This window comes from Diachasmimorpha longicaudata, chromosome 6, assembly GCF_034640455.1.
Source record: "Diachasmimorpha longicaudata isolate KC_UGA_2023 chromosome 6, iyDiaLong2, whole genome shotgun sequence".
Classification (NCBI taxonomy): domain Eukaryota; kingdom Metazoa; phylum Arthropoda; class Insecta; order Hymenoptera; family Braconidae; genus Diachasmimorpha; species Diachasmimorpha longicaudata.
Window position 1 is genome coordinate 7,713,409 of NC_087230.1, and position 22,374 is coordinate 7,735,782.

Genomic DNA, 22,374 nt, shown 5'->3' on the forward strand with positions numbered 1-22,374 from the left:
AACAACTCCTCAATTGAGATTATTGACGAACTCTTCAAGTGAAAATATATTCTTGGAATAAAAATTACCAGTAGTAGGTCTCATGGTAGATTTAACAGATCTGTGGGATCCATTGCGCGTTAGAGTATTCATTTGAGGGGTTCCGGGTAAGGCGTGACCCAAGGCATTCATGTAATCGGCTATCAAAAGCGTTATCTCCAGTATCTGACGAAAAAAATTGCATTAATCTGTCGTCTTTGTTGATAAACGATCTACATGGTGAAGGATAAAACCATTCTTACTTTCGGTTTGCTCAATGCGAATAATAATTTTTGTTCAGCAGCACCCTCATCGGGGCAAGCAACTAGCATAAAGTCATCCAAGCATCCTCCAAAGGTAACGATATTGGCATAATTGTATCGATACATCACGGCCATTGTCTGCAGCTCGAGAAGAGTCACACTATCCTCTGACACAGCGATCCAGAGATTTATTGATTCAGTCTGTTTCAGCTGGGGAAATAAAAAACATTATTGCCGAGATGAAACCAAAAATATCCAAAATATTGAGTCGATACTGATACTCACTTTAGCTTGATACAAAGTAGCGCCGAAAAATGGCCACTTCCTCGTACAAGTGAGATAAATCCTCACGCAATCAAGAACACTCCTCCCCCTGAGTCCCACCCACTTGTCCTGCAATTTTTCTTGCAGTTCCCTGAGCTGCTCGGGTGTTATATTAGATCGATATCTCACTGGATAAAATTTATCGAGTGCTTGAAGAACCAGATGATTAGGATTGCTACCCTGTCCACTGCCACGTGCCTTGTCATTATTGTATTCTCCAAAATCAATCTGTGCCATCAGTGAGGCAAGCTCGAAGGCCAGCTCACGATTAAGAGGAAATTTGCCCTGCACCACTTGCTGATTCACTTGATAACATAGCAGAAGTCTCTCTCGATCAGTTTCCATTTTGGCCGCAGCCCTCCAGTAGCACCTGGACTTGTACGTCAGCTGTATCACCCTCGTATTTTCAAATTTACCAGATCCCTTCTCTCTCAGTGCTGTCTCCCACTTGGAAATTATATCGCAGAGCTTCGCCTGAAGATCTATGAAGTGCTCCAGATCCCTCTCAATCGGATCGTCGCTGAATAATGTGAAACCAGACTGGTGGACATCACGGCATCCGATCTCTTGGTTCAATGTGTGAAGGAACTCCTCGATTGTTGTACTGCCGTCGAAGCTGACGACTTGGTATGTTCCATTGAGAAAATGTACGGGTATGGCGTGGGGAAGGGAATGATGGTATGGATTCTTCAGGAGAATTGATAAGACCTCCATTCTGGATGGCTTTACTTCTCTACCGCCATTTTGCAGGGTTCGCTCGAGGGCACGCTCGCAATATGCTGCATACTTTCCACATTCCGTTCTGAGGGGAATAGTGTCATAGTCAAGTCTCTGGGTAAAATAGTTTCCACAGATTTGTGGGCGGGACAGGGGGGAGACATACAGTAAAGAGGGGTATGGGGGCGATGAGAGCTGAGAGACTACAAGAAATGCCAGGGGAATTTCATGAAAACTTCAGGCCAAGTATTAAAATTCCATGATTTAGTGCTAATGGATCGATAGGTAATTTTAGAAATTTTAATTTATACGTTAATTAATATTCAACATACATATTATGTGAGACATATTCAATTTAGTGGGCACCCTTGAAGGGTTAAAAATACTGAGAAAAAAAAATCTTACTTAGAATCTGCATTTCTCTGGAGGTGGAGCTTCAGGTACCAAAGTAACCGATTATTTCTCGGTAGGAATAATGAAACAGCCAGTGCCAGTAGCTGCCAGCCCTGCACCAGCACATACTGAGCAGGATTCGTCTTGCAATCGAGGATGGTCGATGTCGAGTGGCCCTGCGTGAGCGTAGGACTGTGAGAGGTTGATGCTGTTGACTGTGCATCCGCATTTTCACCACCGCCATTTGACGTGGGGCTTTGCGTATCGCAGGTGAAGAGCGATTGGGTCGCACAGAGGAGGAGTTGCTGCAATATGGTATGCTGGCGTACTACTGAGTCCGTGCACTTTGAATATTCACAGCCTATTTCAACTTTTTTACTCTTGTTTATCGCGTAGCTAAGCTATCTAGGGATTCCCATGGGGAAATTCTTTTCATGTGAGAATATTCATTTTTATGCTTATAAAAGCTCTGGCTACATTATTCATGTTCGACTAATCAGCTCCAATGTTATTACGGAAATCGCTCTTTAGCGAATCTAGTAATTCAATTGTGGAATGACGGTAAATTGATACTTGAGCTACAAGAAAAATTTACTCTGCGTTAAAGCAAGGTTTGGCCTGAAAAATCGTACTTTTTAATTTCTTCGAGAAAAACTCGTCAAAGCACAATTTTCTACATGATGTCTCCGCTAAAATTCGATTTCTAAGGTGGTAATTATCTGCGACTAGTGAAATTAGAGACTTTAATTCCTTGTAACCGAAAATTCACATTAAAAAAAAATTCATAGCATAAATTGGCGAGATAATGTTGCCCCGAAAACTATGATTTCTAAACAATAAAATCATGAAATACCTTGAGTTGAAACCCAACACTCTGCTCGGACGAATCTCAAGTTAGTATGTGAATTGCGGGGGGTACAATCGAGATTGTAAAAAATAAAACATAAATCGCGTCTTGTTAATTACAAGAAATTAATAACACAATGGATATAATAATGCATGAAAATATATGCCTGGAGCCCATTGTGAAGATATGAATTGTAGATGGTAAAAGCGTCAGGTGGGATATATCAACGAAGAAAATCTTCACTTGCGCAGTTAGAGTCCATCCATAATTGAAGCAGCAGGAGGTTCACTCGACTCTCATATGAATCTTTTCGTCAATTTAATTCTTTCTCCCCCATATTTTCAATTTTTATATTTTCCCTCTTGACATTTATTATATCATATTAAATTCTAAGCGGCATACGACAAATCAAGAAAGGAAAATAGATAAATTGAGATGAAAAAAAATTGAAAAATCTAAATATTGCAAAATATGAACTAATCAGAGGCAGAAAGTTGATTTTAACAAAAACAGTTTGTTCTGTGTGTCTTTGGATATTTTTCTTCATGTACACCAACATACCATTCTGCAAGTGTTGTGTGTGAGATGGAACGAATTTTGGTCATCAGTGGAATTCAGTAACAATTGGTTAAAAATATATTGATCCTCGATTACGGAAGCTGAAGAATGATTAATAGAGGATTGATGATTTATTTCCAAATTACGTTCATCTTACAGTGGGGACGTCAGGGTCAATGATATTGTCGCATTATGATCATTAGATGTATTGTGATTAAATAAATAAAAACTCGGATAAATCGAGCAGTGACATTGTGACAGAAACACGCAAACGTGACATGCAATATGAGGCGCACAAATTAGCGCATTCAAAGCAGCAAATTATAATTAAAAAAATGTGGATGATTGTGAAAACTTAAAAATTTTCTTGTTCACTCAGCCAAGTATTCGTCACCCATTACAATAATACGAGATAAAATTGAATGGTCTGACACCGAAACATAAAGCATAAAGTAACTAATTGTAATAGATATTCTTCCTGTTAATGTTGAAACGGTAAATTGAAAATTGAAATGTTAGTTAAGATTTTTTAATTAACTGAAATTCTCATGGCGGAATACTTGACCAAATATGTTTCATGTACCATTTTTTCAATAAATATTTCTTTTTTTTTAATTGACGATACGTAAATGATGAATGGACGATAATAAAATTTCATGTGTTAAATAAAAAATGGTACATGAAATGAGATTTGTTAAACAATAAGCAAGACTTACAACACGCGCAGTACCCAGCGAGACAATTCTGGCGGCCTTTTTTACCTGTACGCCCAAACGTTGCGTGGTATGACGACTTGTCTGTTTGACAAGTGCACAAATGAACTCAGATTGCAATTCGGGTTGATCGAGACACTGCTGTAGGGCATTTTGGGCCAATACGACGTGGTAATCAATGCCAGCTTGTTCAACCGCAACAGACATAAATAACTGGCACGCCTGAAACGAATTGCTTTGATCAACGATAATTCTCGAAATTCGCAATAATTTCTCCTTTCCATCGCAAATAAAAAAAAATCAAGAACATTGAAAATTCCCATTATTTCTGGACAATCCATAACTGCACATTCCCTTGTCCATATTAAGTTTCCCATGAATATCAGTCCCATAACTCACCTTGAATAATTTAATAGCTTCCGACTGAAGTGCCTCGGAAGTAAGACTGGTAAGTGGACTAGTAATATTCTCTTTAGTATGCAGCAGAAGTGGATGCCTCCACAGAACGCAACTGGGATCGCCATCGGTCTCCATGAGCCTCTGCACCAGCTGCTCGTACTGTGTACCAGCGTTAGGCCCACCTCCAGAGACAACAGTTAAATGATAAAGCCAATTGTCCTTTTCCTGTTTATGAGGCATCAGAAGATACGTAGGTCCCTGATGGGTCGGGAATATGCCAATAGTCCTCTCATGAGGGCACTCTGCATCTCTCTCCTCACTGTCACTATCAGAAACATGTTCCACCTCCTCCACGCGAGCGTCTCTCATATTTATCTGGCCAATGGGATTCGTATCGCTGGGACACTTGAAGTACAGAAACATCTTGCCAATAAGAACACACCAGCACTTCTTGGCATGGCCATTCTTGACCTTCGTCAGCCAGCCTTGGATCGTTGGCTTGTTATCCTCTCTACTCAATAATAACTTCGTTGCATTTCGTCTCTGGACATTTTGAAGAACTCTTATCCAGTCCTCCATTGTTGCAATGCAATCAGCTGTCAGATAATACGTTTTTTTTCCAGTTGCTATTTCAAAGGTTGCCGCACCCTCAGCCCTATTTATCCGGCAAACTTCGTCGAGGAGAATCTGTCCCTAGAAATGAAAAGAAAGCTCTTCACAAATTTCTTCTATCAGTACTTCCATAAAATTCGCATTAAATGCACAAAATAAAATCATTTATGGTGTGAAATTTTTACGGTTCCACTTGCGAAGTCAGTCACTCTCTTACGGGAGTAAAAGAAATATCGCAAAAGTAAAATATAAGGGGTATATTTCAGTCTGGATTTCCCCTCAGCGATCTTTTGCACCCGAGGGAAATAATAAATTGTTGTTATCTATCCACCTACCTGGGGCTTTCTATTCACATCATTCTGACTCTTCCAGTAGACCAACACACCGTTCTTCAAAACAAACCATCTCTTTCTCCAAGTTTTGAGTTTACCACCAAGTTTAGCCAAGTGGCCAGCTTTCTCCAACGACTCTAGTCTCTTCGGGCTCTCGCCAGACACTCGCATCAATAAACTTGGCATACTGGACTCTAGGGAGGTAGAGCTCAAAGCGTCCGGGGGTATAGCATAGTCTTCAGACAAGCCGGATTCCAGAGAAGTATCTGGATAATCCACGTAATGAGTTATTTTGTTTTGAGGATTTTTATTAATTGTTTCGGACTCACCACGTTTAACACTTTTACTTGGAGAGCCACTAGAGCTTCTTTTCGCAGGGCTCAAACTGCTGGTGGTTTTAATACTTTTAGAGGGACTGCTACCACTCCCAAGTGATGAGTCGGTATTGTCCGAGGAGCTGTTTGTTATCCTTGTGTTGGTTTCAGTTTGATTAGGGTGATCCTCACCGTCTGAACTGTCGTCTGAGCTGTCACCGAAGGGCATCGATCTTATCTGGCTTGCACGGCCCTTCACAGTGGCGTAGACTGGCACAGATATATCACAGTATCCTTGGGAATTGTGTGCGGTTAGATTGTGACCAGTTGCGTGGGAGTGTTTTGAGGAATTTGTGTTGGTGGTTGATGAGGGGGCCACTGAGGCATCGTCGTTCGTCGGGGGGCCAATACCTAAGCCACCATCAGCCACCTAATTGAAATTAAATTATTTTAATTAATAGAACATATGGGGGAATGAATCATCGAGAGAAGAAACGACTTTGTCGGGCGCAGACCTCTGAGCCAGTTTCATACCAAAGTGTCTTTATAATTTCTTCGTATATGGACTCATAATCGAGATATTTCTATATTCACCGAATATTAAACATTAATAATATAATTATCGCAAGCTGTCTCTCTTTAGCGCTCCATTGCAGAGATAATTATGATTTTACCTGATAAATTTTTGCCTCCCAACTTGGAAATCTGTGCAGAGGAGGTGTAGGTGGCCTCGGAGCTGATGATGATGGCTGTCCGGCCCAGTTCATACCCTCTCTACTTGGTGTGTAAATCTCCGCATAGTCGTGAAGTGTCTCCGAACTCCCACTGTCACGATTAGCCTCCGACACCCCCGGAATACTCGGTAGCATTACGAGGTTCTCTACAGCCGCTGCCAGCTCCTCCGATAATAAACTAGAAATTTGTTTTATTAATGAATAAATAATAGAAAATATTTATTTACGCATAAAAAGCATTTCTGGTAAAATTCGAAATATCATTATACTTCATCATGCCACAAGAGAGTAAAAATATTTTCTGGTGCTATTCCCATCCGGCAGAAAATACTTTTACTGCCGTGTTGTATACGATATTTTATGTCCCTGAAAAAATAAAAGCACTGGTGTTCCACTACAATACTGGAAAAGTATTTTACTGGAGAAAAAAAAATTCAAGTACTTGGGTATCCTCAACAGGACTCGATTTTGTCATGCAGGATCTATTCTGATGTTTAAGTACTCGCATTGGATGTTTCTATGAATTGTGAATAATTCAAATGAATTGTTTTCACGAAAATGAAATGATGGGAAAGAGCTTTATCCCCACAGGAAGTCCCAGGACGTAACAGGGTGCCACAGTCTTAAAATCGGGTGCCGCTATCACGTCGCGAGGCCTCCCAAGGAGAGCCGAATAAATGAATTTATGATTTTAATGTTGTGAAAAAAATAGGAGGCGTCTACAAACTTTGGATGAAGAAAAAAATTCTGATAATTACCTTGAGTCCATGTTTGCCGTGGTGATACCTTGCTGAATGGTACCACAAGCTGATAGGTGCCTTCTGTGCCTCGATCCTATTGGTGGTAAATCAATCACAGCAGTTTGGTTAACGTTTTCTGGTGCTGCCTGGGGGGTTCCCTCGAGACTCTCCGACCGTCTCCGCAGAGTTGGGTCAACCTCCAATGAGAGGGATGCTCTTGTCGTTGGTATCTGAGTAATGGAGAAATTTTGTCATTTTTTTTATCACAGATTTTGTACTGGAAGTAGGTTAAGAGAATTACCAATGGCCGTACCAGAGGCCGGAGACCAATATTGGTGATGTGATTACGCAGAAGCTCTAGCTGCTGATTGCACTTGTTATTTTGCTCTCGTAAATGTTGATTTTGTTGTTCAAGTTCTCGTAGTTTATTTGTTACCCACTCCTTTATTCGAGCGGCTTTTGCCTCGACCTGTCTCGCGTCGTGAAGTCGTAATTGTCTCTGGAAAGGTCATTGCGATGGATATTTCAATCGGTCCTTTGAATTCAATGATTCAATATGTCTCTGAGATTCGTTTAAAAATAGGAGCGTCGTTGCAATAAGGTTGAATAATCAGGTATTTAAATGTCAGGACATTTGTGAGTAGCTGTGAATAGCTGTGTGAAGAACGTCTTTTGATATGTCTTTATTCATTTTCCCTGTTACCAAGCCTAACGATATTTTCGTAGATATTTTCAAAATAATTTGTGAATAAATCAGAAGTTCAATTTTAATATTTTATGGACGTGAATCTCGTCAATGTCGTCTTATCAACTCACCTGTTCTTCAACTTGCGTCTCTAATTTCGATATACAAGCACAATGTACATCCTCGATCTTATCATTCTGGGTACCGGAGGTGGACGCCAACGAGTGTGCCGGGGAACCTACTCCAGATGTGCTCAGGCTGTATTCACCCTTCACCAGCCGTTCCTCCATCATCCGTACCTGAACATCAACAATCAACCCAAGAAGTCAATCACCAAATCCATCACGAAAATCAAAAGTAACCAAGTGATTCCATTAAGTGCATCCCCCTGCGTTCACCCCAAGTTAAAAATGTTTTCGCTTCTCACGAAAAAAAAAATCTTCTAAAACTATTAAGTGAGTTTACTGCACGTGATGTAGAACTATTTTTTGATTCGTGGGAGGTGTGGCGTTCACCAAAAGCACGTGCTGATTTTTTCAGTCCTATGTTTCATCACAGCATGTGGAGTTGAATTTTTCAAATATCACTTTACGCACAAGTGAAGAAAAAAAATGTCAATCCCACGACAAACTAAAAACATTCCCGGATAAACCTGCCGAGAATAGTGGTGAAAAGCCATCCCAATAGAAACTATCCCATTGAAACATGGGTAACACCCCTCGTGAGGTACCCCTTCGAGTTCAGTGGTCGCACGGAGGCAGCTGTCAAAAATCGATATTGCTCATATGGACTTGTAATGCATGCAAGTACAATTGCGGACACCAGGGGGGTTCTCCTCACCGTCGTCTCATCCAAAGAATCAATATCAAACAGAGGGATAGAATTGAACGTGCTAATCTTGGCTACCGCCTTCAACACCCTCACCTCACTGCTCCAAAACCCCTCCTACTGTATCAAATACAATAATATCAGCATTCCACACCGGAAGCAGATGTTCCCGTCTTTCAATTATCATTAAGAGTAAACCTCTCATTTGGAATAACAGTCTTACCACAAAAGATGGTGGCCATGATGACTTATCCCTTATCACTTGCTCCAATAACTCCCGATCAATGTTGACTCATGTGTTATTTTCAAAAAATTTGAGTGTTTGATACTTGAGTTGTCTCTTAACACTTGACTCTAGTCACTGGGAGTGGACGAGAAGAGGCAATTAAGTGATTAGGAGGAAAAAGGCAGGGGGGGATAGAGAGAGATTGGTGGGTTTGTCGCGCTTACATCGAGATTCGAGATCGAACTGAAAGCTGTGGGGGTTTCTCAGACTCGGTGAGTCATGTTGGCTCGTGGCCAACGCAACGCATCGTGGTGTTCTACAGGGTGCAAGAGGGGGGGAGAGGAGAAGAGGAGAGAAAGTGGTGGAGTGCACGACCCTTACACACATCGTAATACTGGGCATTCTGATGTCGAGGGGAGAGAGCTGTCAGCGTTTAATTCTCTGGCGAATTTTCTACGTTTGGAATGAATTGAAATTCACTCTAGCTTTATTGAATTCTGCAGCTCTTCGGGGCCAGAATTCGTTTTAAAAGGACACAATAATTCGTTTTTTTTTTTAATGGAAATGTGAATAGTTTGTCAGTTGTATTTATAATGTATTTTGTTACAAATTCTGGGCGAGAATTTGCGGAGGTGCTGAGCCTTTTCAAAAGGAGTTTAAAATGTATACCGCTGAAATTCTAACAAAGAGGAATGACGAGACGAGAGAACTAGAGTTGATATTCAAAGGACAGTCAAAGGGAGAAACCTCTGCATTTAATTTTCTGGCAAATTCACAAGTTTTCTGGTGGATTGACATTCACCGTGTGAAAAACGGGGAGAAATTTAATTAAAAAAAGTACTGCGTTCGTTGAGGTATTGTAAGGGTTTTTTCTTCGATTCTGGGTAAAAATTCCACGATTTTTTTTCGCATTTCTCTGGGTGAATTCATTAAAGGGAAAAAATTAAGAGGAAAACGAGAGGCTTTGATGAGCATCATGGAAAGCCAATGGAATTTTAAATCTAATGCAGAGAGTTCATTTTGTTAGTTAATATTATTTGTTTTCTGGTTTAGAATTTTTGACTCCTTAAATTCTCAAACGATAACAAAGATTTTTCTCTCTTCGAATAGAATGATTGACACATGTATACGTTATTCATTATTTTTCTACTTCTCAAAATATTCATGAAGGGAGCATGAACGAAGTAACAGGAGTGAGAGTCACTCCATAGATGACTCACGATTTTTGGCACATGTCCAATTCAAGACATATAGAAAGCCAGCAGTAACATAACTGATGATAGACAAATAAAGTACATCCTCACCGCCACCATGACAATATGACACCCTCAGGGCATTCTAAAACCGGGAAAATAATGGCGCCAGCAGAGGACTCAGCAAAATCCACGGCATTAACATTTGTTCCGCACAAAGGATGTGTTCCATTAAATACTCAGAATGACTACGTTGTTCCTAATCACACGTTTACACTGATATACGATAATAAAATAAAGGCATATGGGAGCAATACTTTGAAGGATGAGGAAAAATGTTACGATTGATGACACTTCGAGTTCACAAATATTTGATACGTGACTGAATCGTATTGACAAAAGTACTCCGATACAATTGTTCATTTCTGCGAACACGATAATTGCGATATCAACGAGAACAAATGACTTATTGATAAGAATATCTGTGACAATTACCTTTCATCAGTGTCACCTGATGGGGTGCATAATTGAGCAGCAGTTCGACGATGTATTCCTTAGGATAAACTCAGATAACAGAGATACGATGACGAGAATTGATAAAACTTCATTCGATGAAATATCACAGTCGTGTTAACTCAATTTCCCCGGCCGATGATATCCATTCCACGGAGAATCCTCGAGGATAACCGTATTTTTCCGTTTTTTTTTTTTATAGAAAAAGTCACGTGATGAGCATTTGATACAAAAATAGTGATACCGGGGGTTGCCGATCTGCCATCTTGGCACGCTTATATGTGTACGTTGGCAAAAATCAATGCACGACGCGCAGTCTAACATGCGCATTCAAACAGAACAACGAGCACCGCGAAATCAAACATCCCCTCGGTTTTTAAGGGTCGCCGGTATTTTTTTACTGACCTTGGAAATTGGCGAATGGAGTTGACGGATGAGATCGTGAGGACGAGAAGGAAAAGGAGAAGGGCGAATCGGAAATGAAGGAAAATATGATCTAATCGAATCTTCATTCCAGGAAATTCAGGGGTTCAATCGTGAAATAAGAAACGCATCCCTTAATTTGATGGGGCTACCCTTTGAATTTAAGGAAAGTGTTTTTCACACTGAATGTTACATGTCAGAACCCCGAGCCACCCTCAAAATCTCAAATTTCGCTAAATCATTTACCAATCAAAAAATAAAAAAGAAAAAATACAAAATAATCTTTAATTAATCATAGAAGGCTCATGATGATTATGCAAAATAATATTAAGTCAACATAAAATATCAGTGAGTTGGTTTGACTCAAAATTATTAACGATAGTTGGTAAAAGCGCAAGAACCACCCCCGGCGGGTGAGGGTCGTAAAACCGTAGAAGTCAAATTTCCGACAGGACCCAGTTACCGACCAGGTTTTTACCGACAGTAATTCTTCAGCCCTGTAAGTCTTAACCCTGAAGACCCGCCTACAGTTGAAATGTTCAGTCATTCATATAAGTCACCCCCTTGGATGACTCAATCAATAAAAAAGAGGGTGAAACCACTAACCCCAGAATGATAACCGCCCTGCAAACATCGATACCGACATTCCCCGGACGGTAAATTCCGAAGGCATTCTCAACTGCCAACGCCTGTCGCAAATTATCTGATAAACAATCATATTTACCTTATCTTCAGCCTCATCAGCTCGTCCCTCGGCATCGAGCACCCTCTGCTCGAGCTCGGTAAGCTGGAACACAAAGAAATGCCAATTAATTATAATAAATTTTTCCATGCTTTGAATTCCTCCCATTAATTCATTAACCAAATCCCCAATACTTCGGGTAGAGAGAATGTGGGGTTCAAACGGAATAGATTCCGTACAATATGGGGGTAATCCAGAATGGCCGTTCTGCTCACGGCACCACAAATAGTCAGATAGGCCGGTTGTATCGCGTGGCGGCACCAGTGTCCATGTATCCCCGTTAATTAATTAAAAGGGAGGTTAATCCCTGGGTCGCGCCACGGCCTCTGAGTGCAATTCGCGCTGTCGCTGGGTCAATCATGATATATGCGATTAAACTCGAGGCAAGAGGGACCACTTTGCCGCGAGATATCATCGTTATTGCTGTCATCGTGTGATATTCAAATTATCACTTCAGATATCATCAAACAGGATGGAGTGAATAACCAGGTACCAGGATGACTAATGACCGGTTAAAAGTGAAGTCAATTTAATTTGGGGATTAATAGCAATTTTCAACGCATCAATTTTTCAAATCGCGATTGAGATTAAATTCCCTCTCAGTCTCGAATTTTAGTTCAATTGATTGAAGTGAATACTGATTGATATTTCGAATTTAATAGGATTTTCACGGGGTTGGGAGACACTCCCTTTACATAATCGATTGAAGTTATTGTTTAATCCAGATTTTCCGTAATTTCGACTACCCATCGTCCGCGGAGAATGTTAGACCGAATGTTCGTTCGAAAAATATCGTTTTACGCCCTCAAAATGGACTTCCCTCACCAAAAGAATTCCCTCATTACCCCATTCCCATCGCCCTCAACTTTAATTAAAATTAAAATTTGTTGGCAACTCTCGAGGCGTCGGATATCGACTCAAAGCCCTCAGCCCAAATCCTTCAATCTCCAGAGGCTCATACATTAATTACAATTCCAAGTATATATACATAGCCACCAGTACTAACTACATGTCGCGGTTTTACCGAGTCTGGAAGGGCTGAACCTCTCCCCCGAGGGATGAGAGAAACTCGCGGATGGAAACAGCGAAGATGACGTGCCATTCACGAGCCAGATTGTTCCGTTGATTTTACCACGGCAATCAAGGTTCATTGACTCCCTCCCCTGTTCCGCCCTTATCCTCATAATTTCAATTTTCCTTATCTCGATTGCCCCTGGAAAAAAACCTTGATGGGGAGTTGCGAAAAAAAAAAAAATTCCTGGACCGTGGATTGCAATTCTATTATCTTAACTTTGTGAAGGAAATTCCCGTGGGACAAATAATTTTCAAAATATTTATCAGGCACCAGTGTAAGTTAAAAATTATTGCTCCCTCATTTTTGTGATCTTCAATTAAATTAGAATACGTTCTTTGATGACGTTTCAGACAATAAAATTTTCCGTGACTTTCTGGCCAATTTTCCCTCAACTTTTCTCTTCGTACAGCGGCCGATTATTTTCTTCTTTTTCATTTCGTCATTAGGTTATAATAAAATGCCCAGTCACAGAGGGAACTAAGCTGGTATTATCAGCAGAGGGTAGAGGGAGTGGAGCACAAAATGAAAGGGGGAAAAAAAAAATGAAAAAGGGCCAAGAGAGGTTGAAAGCTGCGGCTTATGACCAGAGGAAGAGCCTGGCAACGACATAGCAAGAGCGAGCGTTTGAGAAATCGCTTAGGGATAGCAGAGAGTGAGAGAGGGATGACGACGGAACCCACTCTCCCTCCCTGAGCTCCAGATAAAGAAGTGAGCCCGGTGGGTTGTAATGCCCCACAACCCAGATGCGTCTCGTGTGTTTTATTGCTCCTTTTTATGCTCAAAGAGTCGAGTATAAGGGCTGCTAATATCACCGGGACACACACGTGTCCGACGACCCATTGAGTACATCTCCTAGTGGAAAATTTTCAGCCGTGAAATGGCCACTCTCACGTGCCAAATTGTCTCTTCCATTCCAAAGATGAATCATGAAGACATGCAGGGAAATAATATAAAATTATTTTTTATTATCGGAAGAGTAATTTTTTATACGAGCTGACATACCCACAGCACTGGAATATTTCCTTTTGAACAGTTGGTGGTACCATAAGAGTGAAATTTCATTTGACCCGAATAAAAATTCCATTGAAACGAATGACGCTTTAAAAATCTACAGTATATTCGAAGAATCTCTTCTTTTCGCTATAAATAGTCCACTGTTATGTAATTCGTCGTGAAGTGATCCAATTAAAAATTTAAATAATCACTGGCAACTCAATTTAAATAGAATATTTCAGTCCAAATCCAAATCCTTAATAAAAAAAACATAAATTAAAATGTCTGGACATTTTCTTGTTATGTTCAGGCGGTTTTTTTGTATCCGAAAAATAATGACACGAATTCACGAAATTCGGAAATTCCTCCACAATTCCTCCATCGCACTGCGAAATCATAAAGACGTTAGGGTAAAATGGCCGTTTAATTTTCCGGGATTCATACATCCCCGAGAATTTCCGTATACCCGTGAACTCTTCTGTGCAATTGAATAAAACAACGGTGGATATAAATCAAGACTTTAATGCTCATTTTACAACTTCAACTTGAATGAATGAGCAATAGAGAATGACGAGATGGTGGGAAAATTCTGGACAAACTTGATTATCCCCCGAGACGGGATTTCACCCGAAAACCCCGACGTATCCTGAGGTCTTCTCAATTAGTACACCAACAAAATATCCACACGCACATATTCCAACCTACAAAACATTAGTTGTGTACATGTGAGGGGGTAGTTTAGCGCACACGGTGTGCGGTTGTCTCTGCAGTGTCTTTCCTATCTGCGGCTGTCTCCATGGGGTGTAGCTCATACTGTTTCTCTCTCACTTCACCCCCTCCCCTCCCCCCACCCTCTGTACCTCACTCAGTCATTTTATTACTCGCTTTATCTCAGTCTCACGCAGCACAAAAGTTGTGAATTAATTTCAACCGACAAAAAGTACGCATAGTGTAAATGGCACGCGTGGAGAGAAATTTTACAGCATAGGGTCGATAATCCGCATTCCAAGCCACATAAAGGTAGTAGGGAGAATTTTATACGCAGAAGGGCTCTTCAGTATGCCTCCACTCATCCCACCAATTGACGATTCACGACTTGAGAAATATATCAAGAAAGCCGGCTGAATTTTACCCCCCATTTTTATTCGTAAAATGCCATTTCTTAGAGAGATTTTTCGTATCCACCTCGTCGATTCTGAATAATTTGAAATTTTTCCTTATCGATGGTGCCTTTCATCTCGAACTCATCGCCACCACTTTTCCTGGACTCTAAGTGGTACAAGTTGCGGCAATCGTTGTGAAAAATGGCAGTGTCGGTTTTTTTTTTTTTTATGGGTGTGGGTGTGACTCAGGGCGATGGGAGAGTTGAGGGAAAAAGAATATGGGAGGATGAATGTGTGGTGCTTCATGCACTGATAGGCGTCCCCTGGAGATCACGTCAACCTTCGGTACTTTGTGAGTGATTGTGAGATAACGATGGTTGACAGTTGGGTACACCAGGGGACATGGACTCCGGTGCAATCGTTTTGGGGGTGTTTTTGCGGGGATGATAAGTTTTAGGCTGTTCATGAAGGAATTTTTTATCGCTGGAATCATTTGTGTGATCATGTGTGGGGGATTTGAATTTTAGAAGGGGAGAGGGTTTCTGAAACGAGGAATTTTGTGGTGGGGAGAGATGGTATTGCACAGCAAAACGGTTTTATTTATTTTCCCCTAAATGGTCGAACGTTTAATGAGAATATTTTCATTTATAAAATGTGTCCAAAGTATTTCTCCTACCACTGTTTTTTGGGTTCATCAAAATGACCCAAAAACAATCGTTATCGCCGGTATTTTTAATTATACCCAACATATCCCCGTCTTGTTTATAATAAAATTACCTGATTCGCAAAAAAAAAAAATATGGGGAATAATCAACAAAGGGTAGGGTGATATGTGTGCCCTCCCTCTGACGAGCAAAAAGATTGAATAAATTGTGGAGTGAAATATATCCGCAGTTGTATCAGGTAAAGTGAGACAAGAGAGGTGAAATTTCTGCCATCCCCTTTTGACTCAGTATATCTTGTCCCAAGCGCCCGGGTATTTATTTCTATTTGCCGTCGCTCTCGCCGTTTAGATGGGGCAATGTGTGTGCCCTGTTTGTGCGGTGGATATATCTATTGGTATATAGTACACTCGTCTCTGATGGATGGGTGGATTTGGTAAAAGCACCACAACAACTCGGGGTAGCATACAACGATGCCACTGGTATACTGGCTCGTTATATCGATGCCATCGATCCTCTATGGTACAACGGGGGCGTTTGTTGTATTAGGAGAGTTTGGGGAGGATCAGTAGAATATTTTCCGACCTTTTCGGGGGTATCTCAAGCGATGTGGGCTGATGGAATCATTCAATTTGCCGGGAGAAGGAGGAAGCCATTCTCGAGGCAAATAGTAGATTTTAGTCAATCAATTTCCATTTTGTGGTACATAATGTGATTATGTCTGAGGATAGGACAATATGAACACTTACAACGTCTTGTGAAACAAGATAAAACTATTTTCGTTGTGAAAATTTTGAATACGGAATTTTTTTTTTGTATGGGTGGGAGAGGAAAAATAATGACCTCGATAATAGCCATTCAGAGGGGGATTGCTAATTTGGGGGAAACGATAACGGAGTTATATGTTGCAAGAGCAATTCCCCATTTGCTTCCATATTGATATGTCATTGAATTATTAATTATATGAGAGATTTTTTTTAGAGTATTTGGGGTCACTTCGCCCTCGGGCCCTTTCACAAGGTCGTTAAACTCCACCGCTTTCATTTATAAAAAAAACCTATGGCATTCAGCAGGAAAATACTACTTCCGTGAACGACAGTATTGTGGTCGTTTGGGATGAGCGTGGGTTGAGTTAAATTAATAAATTTGTTTCCTAGTTTTCAACACGTGAAGAAAAGACAAGTGTTCATATTGTTTCAGTCTTTTTTATTTGAAATTATTTTGGGAAAAAATCGTAATATGATTTTTAATTATTTCATGATGATAGAGAAATTATGATTTGTTTGACGAGAATGGGGTGACTCGTGTATTACTCCAAATTTCATGATTTTCATTAATTTCCGTATGGTAAGTGAAGCGAAGTAACGATTCTCGTTAATTTCTCATAAAAATATTCGAATTTTATTGAGAAAACGTCTTAAAATATAAAGGCCACCGGAAGTTAACAAAAATATTCTGTTAAATCGAAAACTTCAGCGAAAACTATCCACCACTATTTTTGATCAGTTACATTTCACCACTTTACCAATTATAAATTGCATCCCCCCTCCCCCTTTCCAGGGAGACTAAAATTAATGAACTAGACACCCAATTATCGTCCAATTAATTACTGCACTTCTCTCCGAGAAACGAAATTATTCATTCATGACAATTTTCGTATATTTTCGGTTTAATACCCCCGGATTACCTAAGTAACGTTGAGTAAACGTTAAGTAGCTCATTCAGCGTGTTGTCAGAATACATTATACAGGAAGCACTAGTTGAAGAGTCAGAGTGCCGGTGCCTCCTACTCACTAGGCCTTTTAATTTTGACTTGCAGTTTACGTTTATTTATTTATTTTTTTACTCTCGTCTTTCCACCTCGATCACCTTGCATGCGTAATGTAAATTCAACGCTCGTCGAGCCACTAATAGGTGGAAAAATACTGTCTGTACCAACACCAAGTAATTTTTTTCAATTTTTTCCCTCTTTTGTATTCATTAAAAATTTTTCCTTCTATTTTATTTTCTATGGAGCCTGTACAGTGGGTAATGTGGTTTTGTTCGGAAAATTGTAAAGAGGATTTCATGCATATCAACGCTTTGACGCACCCTCTCCGGCGTCTTTGTTGTACAATCCGCGATGGATGACGTCGAGAATTGGAGAGGCGAATGTCCAATGGTATTACTGTACAACTTGCGCCATTTAACGTCTCTGGATACACGATATAATGGGAAAATTTATGAATACAACCAACTGTTGTCGGACGGAGTATTGGAATCCCCAGTTGATATTCAGTGGTGCGTTTATTGGTGAATGTACTCACCAACAGATGAACGGAATCGATTCAAGGGAGATAATGGCGAGGTAATAATGAGGTTTCCATTATCAAATAAAATGTTTCAGCAATTGATGGAGATAATAGGAAGGATTGTTTTTCTATTACTATTCCAGGATCAATGAATTGAATTTTATCGTCAATTGTCATGATAATCCTGGGAATATCCAACTGCATTTTGTGATAAAAAAAAGTTGATCTTTTTATGAACAGGTCTCTAGTAATTTCCGCAAGAGCGACACTCCGTGAACTTGAAAATTGTAAAATACAAATCTCTGCTACAATAATTGTCATAGAACAGTTGCATTGATTTGTCTGCAATTGAACCTTGCAATTACCTTGCGCAGCATCTCCTCGAGGGACTCCATGTCGAGGGTGGAGTTGTTGTTCTCGGTTTGTACAGGTTGCACCATTTGTTAATGCTTCGGGTATGACCCACTTTTAATACCGAAAACTTAACTCTGTCACAATATAAACAAACACAGCCGAACTCAGATAGTGCAGGTTGACGACCCAGATGCCTCGCCTGGCTCGAAGGGTCGTAAATAGTTGGGGTGAACCTGCTGGATTGATTCGCGCGTCGATTTACGAACACGGGGGTTAATGGTCTCTTAGTTTTTTTTTTTTTTTTTCGGGTCGGCACTCGCTCGATTTCTCAGACCCTTACGCGTAACCTACATTCGACCCTTCGACTATCCATCACACGATCAATCGGAAATTACGGCTACCCACTTCACATTTTTTTCTAGAAATAAATTTATAAACGTCAGAACAGAGAGGGAAAAATATTTCAGACCTATAATATTGACATTAAGATTAAAAAATGCGGAACGTTGTCCTTTCTTTAAAAAATAATTCTTTTTATGGGCAAATCGATCTTTGTTTTTAATTTGAGTTCAATGGAAAAAATAATACTATTTATCATTGAACAAAATTTCCAATCTCTTCAATTTTAAAACAAGAATGATTGTGCCTTCTTCCATTTTATTTCTCTCTGTGAATACTCAATACGTCCTCCGTGTCCCCTAAAAGAACCCCCACAAAAATGATAATTTATCAGTGAGAAAATCTTAGTATGAGAAATGGGAAAAGGAGAGAAATTCGCCAGGATTTGTCCTGAAAAATAATACCAGTGGCTGAGAAAACGATGAGATCGCGTGTCCCTCGCCGATAAATAAAGACCTTTCCCTGTGAGATCGAACCAAAGCCAAAAAAAAAGCCGAACGATTCAAAAGAAAAGAGAGATCGTATGCGGAAAAAGAAGGAAAGGGAAGAGGTCAGAATCAGAGGATACGAAACATAGGATGTGAGAGGGAAAACGAGGAGAGATAGTTGGTGGAGGGCGAGCGTATGGCCCTCCTCGGATGATATATCTTTCATTTTAACAGGGCGACTATTTTAACCTGCTCGGGTATAAATTACATGTCGCCTGAGACGCTGCGATTCTCCTCTTTTTAGTTTCAAATAAAACAAAAAAAAACACACCAACGACTTTCCAACTTTTCGTATAGTGACACCGGCCACTTCTTGTGTTCAAACCATCGAGCAAAGTATATCGTTTGGAGGTAACAGTATGGAATAGTGGGATAAAGAAGAACAAAGTGACAAGTTGCGAAGGATAAAAAAAATCAAACTGAAGTGGGTGGGCAGGGGGGGTGGTTCAAACGAGAGTGTAGGAGATCGTGTGGAGGACATGTAGTGGAAAATATAGGAGGAATTATCCTGACGCGAATTGTAATCTTCATACAGATAAATAGTTGATTTCAATAGCTGGATTTACTGCAATTGACATGCATTTACATGGACTATGCGGTTTGTTTATTTACTCCTTGTAATTATTTCATCTCCGGTTGGTTGATAAATGCCCCGAAAACATTTCCTATTTTTATGTAAATTTTTATTTATATTAGTCTGACATTAAATCAGTCAAAAATCGTGGAAAAGATAATTTTCTCCTTAAATAGAAGTGTCGAAAATTGATGGAATAACAACTCTTTATGATCTTAATTTTCCCCGTCAAATAAATATCAAAACCGAAAGGATAAAATCGCCCCTCCACCGAAAATTGCTAAGAGGAAGACTATTTCGGTGGTCCCGTGTACAGTATTTTTATTCCCCGAATGGATGCTGAGTCTTTGGAGTGTCGGTGTAATGACGAAAAAGAAATGTATTTCCTGCTCGAGCGAATGTCGTCGACGATGTCGTCTGATGAGGATAAAGGGGAATGGCGCGACTCCTCCATCCGCGTAACGACTCTAAGAAGATACAAAAATGAGAGCCATGCTATAGAATGTGTCTCCAAGGCTATTTTAAAATCCAATTGAGTCAAAGTTGAGTGGAGGAGAAATAAAAATAAAAGCACTGGACTAAAAAATGAATAAAAAATAAATGTAAAGGGGGTGAAAAAGCGATGATGAGATGTGCAGCGATGCGCAACGTCAAACACGAATTGGATTAATCGAGATTTACTCAACGGCTCTGGACATGTGAACTATCGCGTCGAGCTTTTGTTCTTAAATGCCTGGCCATCGCAGTTACAGAGCGATGAAGCCTCGCAAAAGCTTTTCACGATGAAAATTCACTGGGCAGAGGACATGGAAAAAAAATAGAGGAGTTTTTGAATAAAACGAGTTGGGGGGAAAAAGGGCCCGATAGTCGAGGATGGAGGGATTCCCGTGGGTTCGTGTCGACAGCAAAGGCAATTTCGCTTGGCTTTGATCGACCGTTGTGGATCATCGTTCCACTCTCATTCCCGCCCCTGTCATTCCCACCTGTCGATTATAACTCGGGTGTACTCAATACCTCCAGTAACATACGATACTTTATGTGTCTCGACCGCAATCAATAGTGTCACTGAAAAACATTTCACTATGATTGAGAGTTTTAATATCCGAGAAATTTTTTTTTGTTATTTACGGATGTCAATAAATTTTTTGTCCCAATTAACTGTTTTCCCCGGGCATTCTCATTCCTCCCATTTTCATTCTAATGGTTCTATCGATTGCCGTGTCATTCTAACCGGATAAAATAATTTAATGAAGAACTGATTATTTACAGAGTTCTGTAATTTCGAATGTTTTATTTTTCTTTTTTTATTTATTTATTTTTTTTTCACTCAGTACGGTATGTTTACAATGCATCCACCGGGGAAAATAGACAGACTGCACCCGATTGCGGCGGCACGATTACTGGAGTCATTGGTAACGCGTGTCCACGGCGCGGGCTTCTTCTGACTCTAGACGTCGGTAACGCGCGCGCATGTCTCGAGACACGAAAATACGCGCCCCCGCGTTACCAGTGTTGCGCGCACACGTACATCCACCTTTTCCTTTTCACCATTTGCTCTCTATCTCTGTGTATATCCACTCCACCCCACTCACCCCTCGCGGCCCCATGCCGCTCTTACCACTGGTACTTCTCTCTGTGCAGCGACGCACTTATCGTTTTTTGTTTGGTCAGGGAGAATGCAAGAGACTGCATAGAGCGTAGTCAACTACTGGGGATGGGTCAGTTTTATGCATGTAAAGCAATCAAGCTTTGGATTCAACCACTTGCGAATGGAATAATTAATTCTGCTGGGTGGAATACTGATTATGACCTTTGTAAAGGCTTTCAGGTGGGATAATTTTGTGTTTAATTCGGAAATTTTCACTCGTTTTCCTCCTTTTTACGCGATTATCCAGTACCGTAAAAATACGAGGAATGAAAAAAAAATGATGTTGCAACTTTCGCTGTGATGAAAGATTTTTTTTTTTCTGGAGTAAATTATTACCCAAGACAAATTACGTGATTAGAAAATTTATGGAAAAATTTCATAACAATTTGTCGTCTCAGGGAGGGCGCAGCTAAGCGAAGTCACTTAACAATTTTTTCAATGCTGATACCTTGGATACAAATTGATCAATTTAGATCAATCAAGGTTCATTCAACAGGAGAGGAATTGCACTTTTCATAGAAGGAAATTATTTCATTTCGTCACCGAGTTAACGAAGTGTACAACGACAATTCAGTTTTCAGCGTTTCATCGATTAATATGTTATAAGCAATTTTCCATGAATTTTCAATTCCACAATTTTTTTTTTCAATCCTCTGGAAAATGCACACATCCTATTTTACCCATCGTCCATTGCCGTCTATCTCCAACTAGTGAAGCATAAATATATGGAAATTTATGGACAGTTCCGTGAAAGGAAGATATTGAGCTTTTCTGATGGGAGAGTCTCAGCGAATTCCTGGATTGTCTATTGATTTCTGTAATTCTTTCACTACACTATCGCACATGTCATGAATGTCACGCAGTGCATTACTATACAGACGTTGTTGGAATAGTTGGACGCATTGAGGAGGTGCATCCTCCCTTACACGTGGAATGACTAATCATCTCGATGATACTTCCGATGTCTGGCAGCCTTCATAAGCAATTATTTTAATTTACCATTTCACACTTCGTAAATTATTTTATTTATAAGATCGGGATGAAGTTTCATGAATTCCCGGATGGATATGCCTTAACAGGTTTTATTCATCGACGCCAATTAAATTTGAATTATTCATAAAGTTTCTGAAATACTAAATTTTTTTCCAACTCTTCGGCCACAAAATGGATTTTCCCCAGGAGCATTATTTCCTGTTGCTCCAGTAACTGTTCA

The 22,374-nt window shown here is 40.1% G+C and overlaps 1 protein-coding gene across 18 annotated transcripts in view; it reads right to left on the reverse strand.

The window, feature by feature from the left end:
- LOC135163523 (uncharacterized protein) overlaps positions 1 to 22,374 on the reverse strand; it is a 46,171-nt gene that overhangs the window by 1,890 nt on the left and 21,907 nt on the right. Inside the window, exons 1-15 of one of the 18 annotated variants that reach the window (XM_064123017.1) lie at positions 20,781 to 21,461; positions 18,064 to 18,288; positions 11,557 to 11,619; positions 7,781 to 7,948; positions 7,266 to 7,463; positions 6,983 to 7,194; positions 6,165 to 6,402; positions 5,506 to 5,920; positions 5,180 to 5,442; positions 4,233 to 4,925; positions 3,837 to 4,055; positions 1,728 to 2,059; positions 567 to 1,407; positions 282 to 491; positions 69 to 204 (exon numbers count right to left, since the gene is read on the reverse strand). In XM_064123017.1, coding sequence (XP_063979087.1) covers positions 69 to 204; positions 282 to 491; positions 567 to 1,407; positions 1,728 to 2,059; positions 3,837 to 4,055; positions 4,233 to 4,925; positions 5,180 to 5,442; positions 5,506 to 5,920; positions 6,165 to 6,402; positions 6,983 to 7,194; positions 7,266 to 7,463; positions 7,781 to 7,948; positions 11,557 to 11,619; positions 18,064 to 18,138 — 4,063 coding nt within the window. In that variant the 5' untranslated portion in view covers positions 18,139 to 18,288; positions 20,781 to 21,461. Of the gene's footprint in view, positions 1 to 68; positions 205 to 281; positions 492 to 566; positions 1,408 to 1,727; positions 2,060 to 3,836; positions 4,056 to 4,232; positions 4,926 to 5,179; positions 5,443 to 5,505; positions 5,921 to 6,164; positions 6,403 to 6,982; positions 7,195 to 7,265; positions 7,464 to 7,780; positions 7,949 to 8,489; positions 8,598 to 8,700; positions 8,945 to 10,391; positions 10,699 to 11,556; positions 11,620 to 18,063; positions 18,471 to 20,496; positions 21,462 to 22,374 lie in introns of those variants that run through there. The other 17 variants (XM_064123014.1, XM_064123013.1, XM_064123012.1 and 14 more) reach the window with 17 other exon arrangements.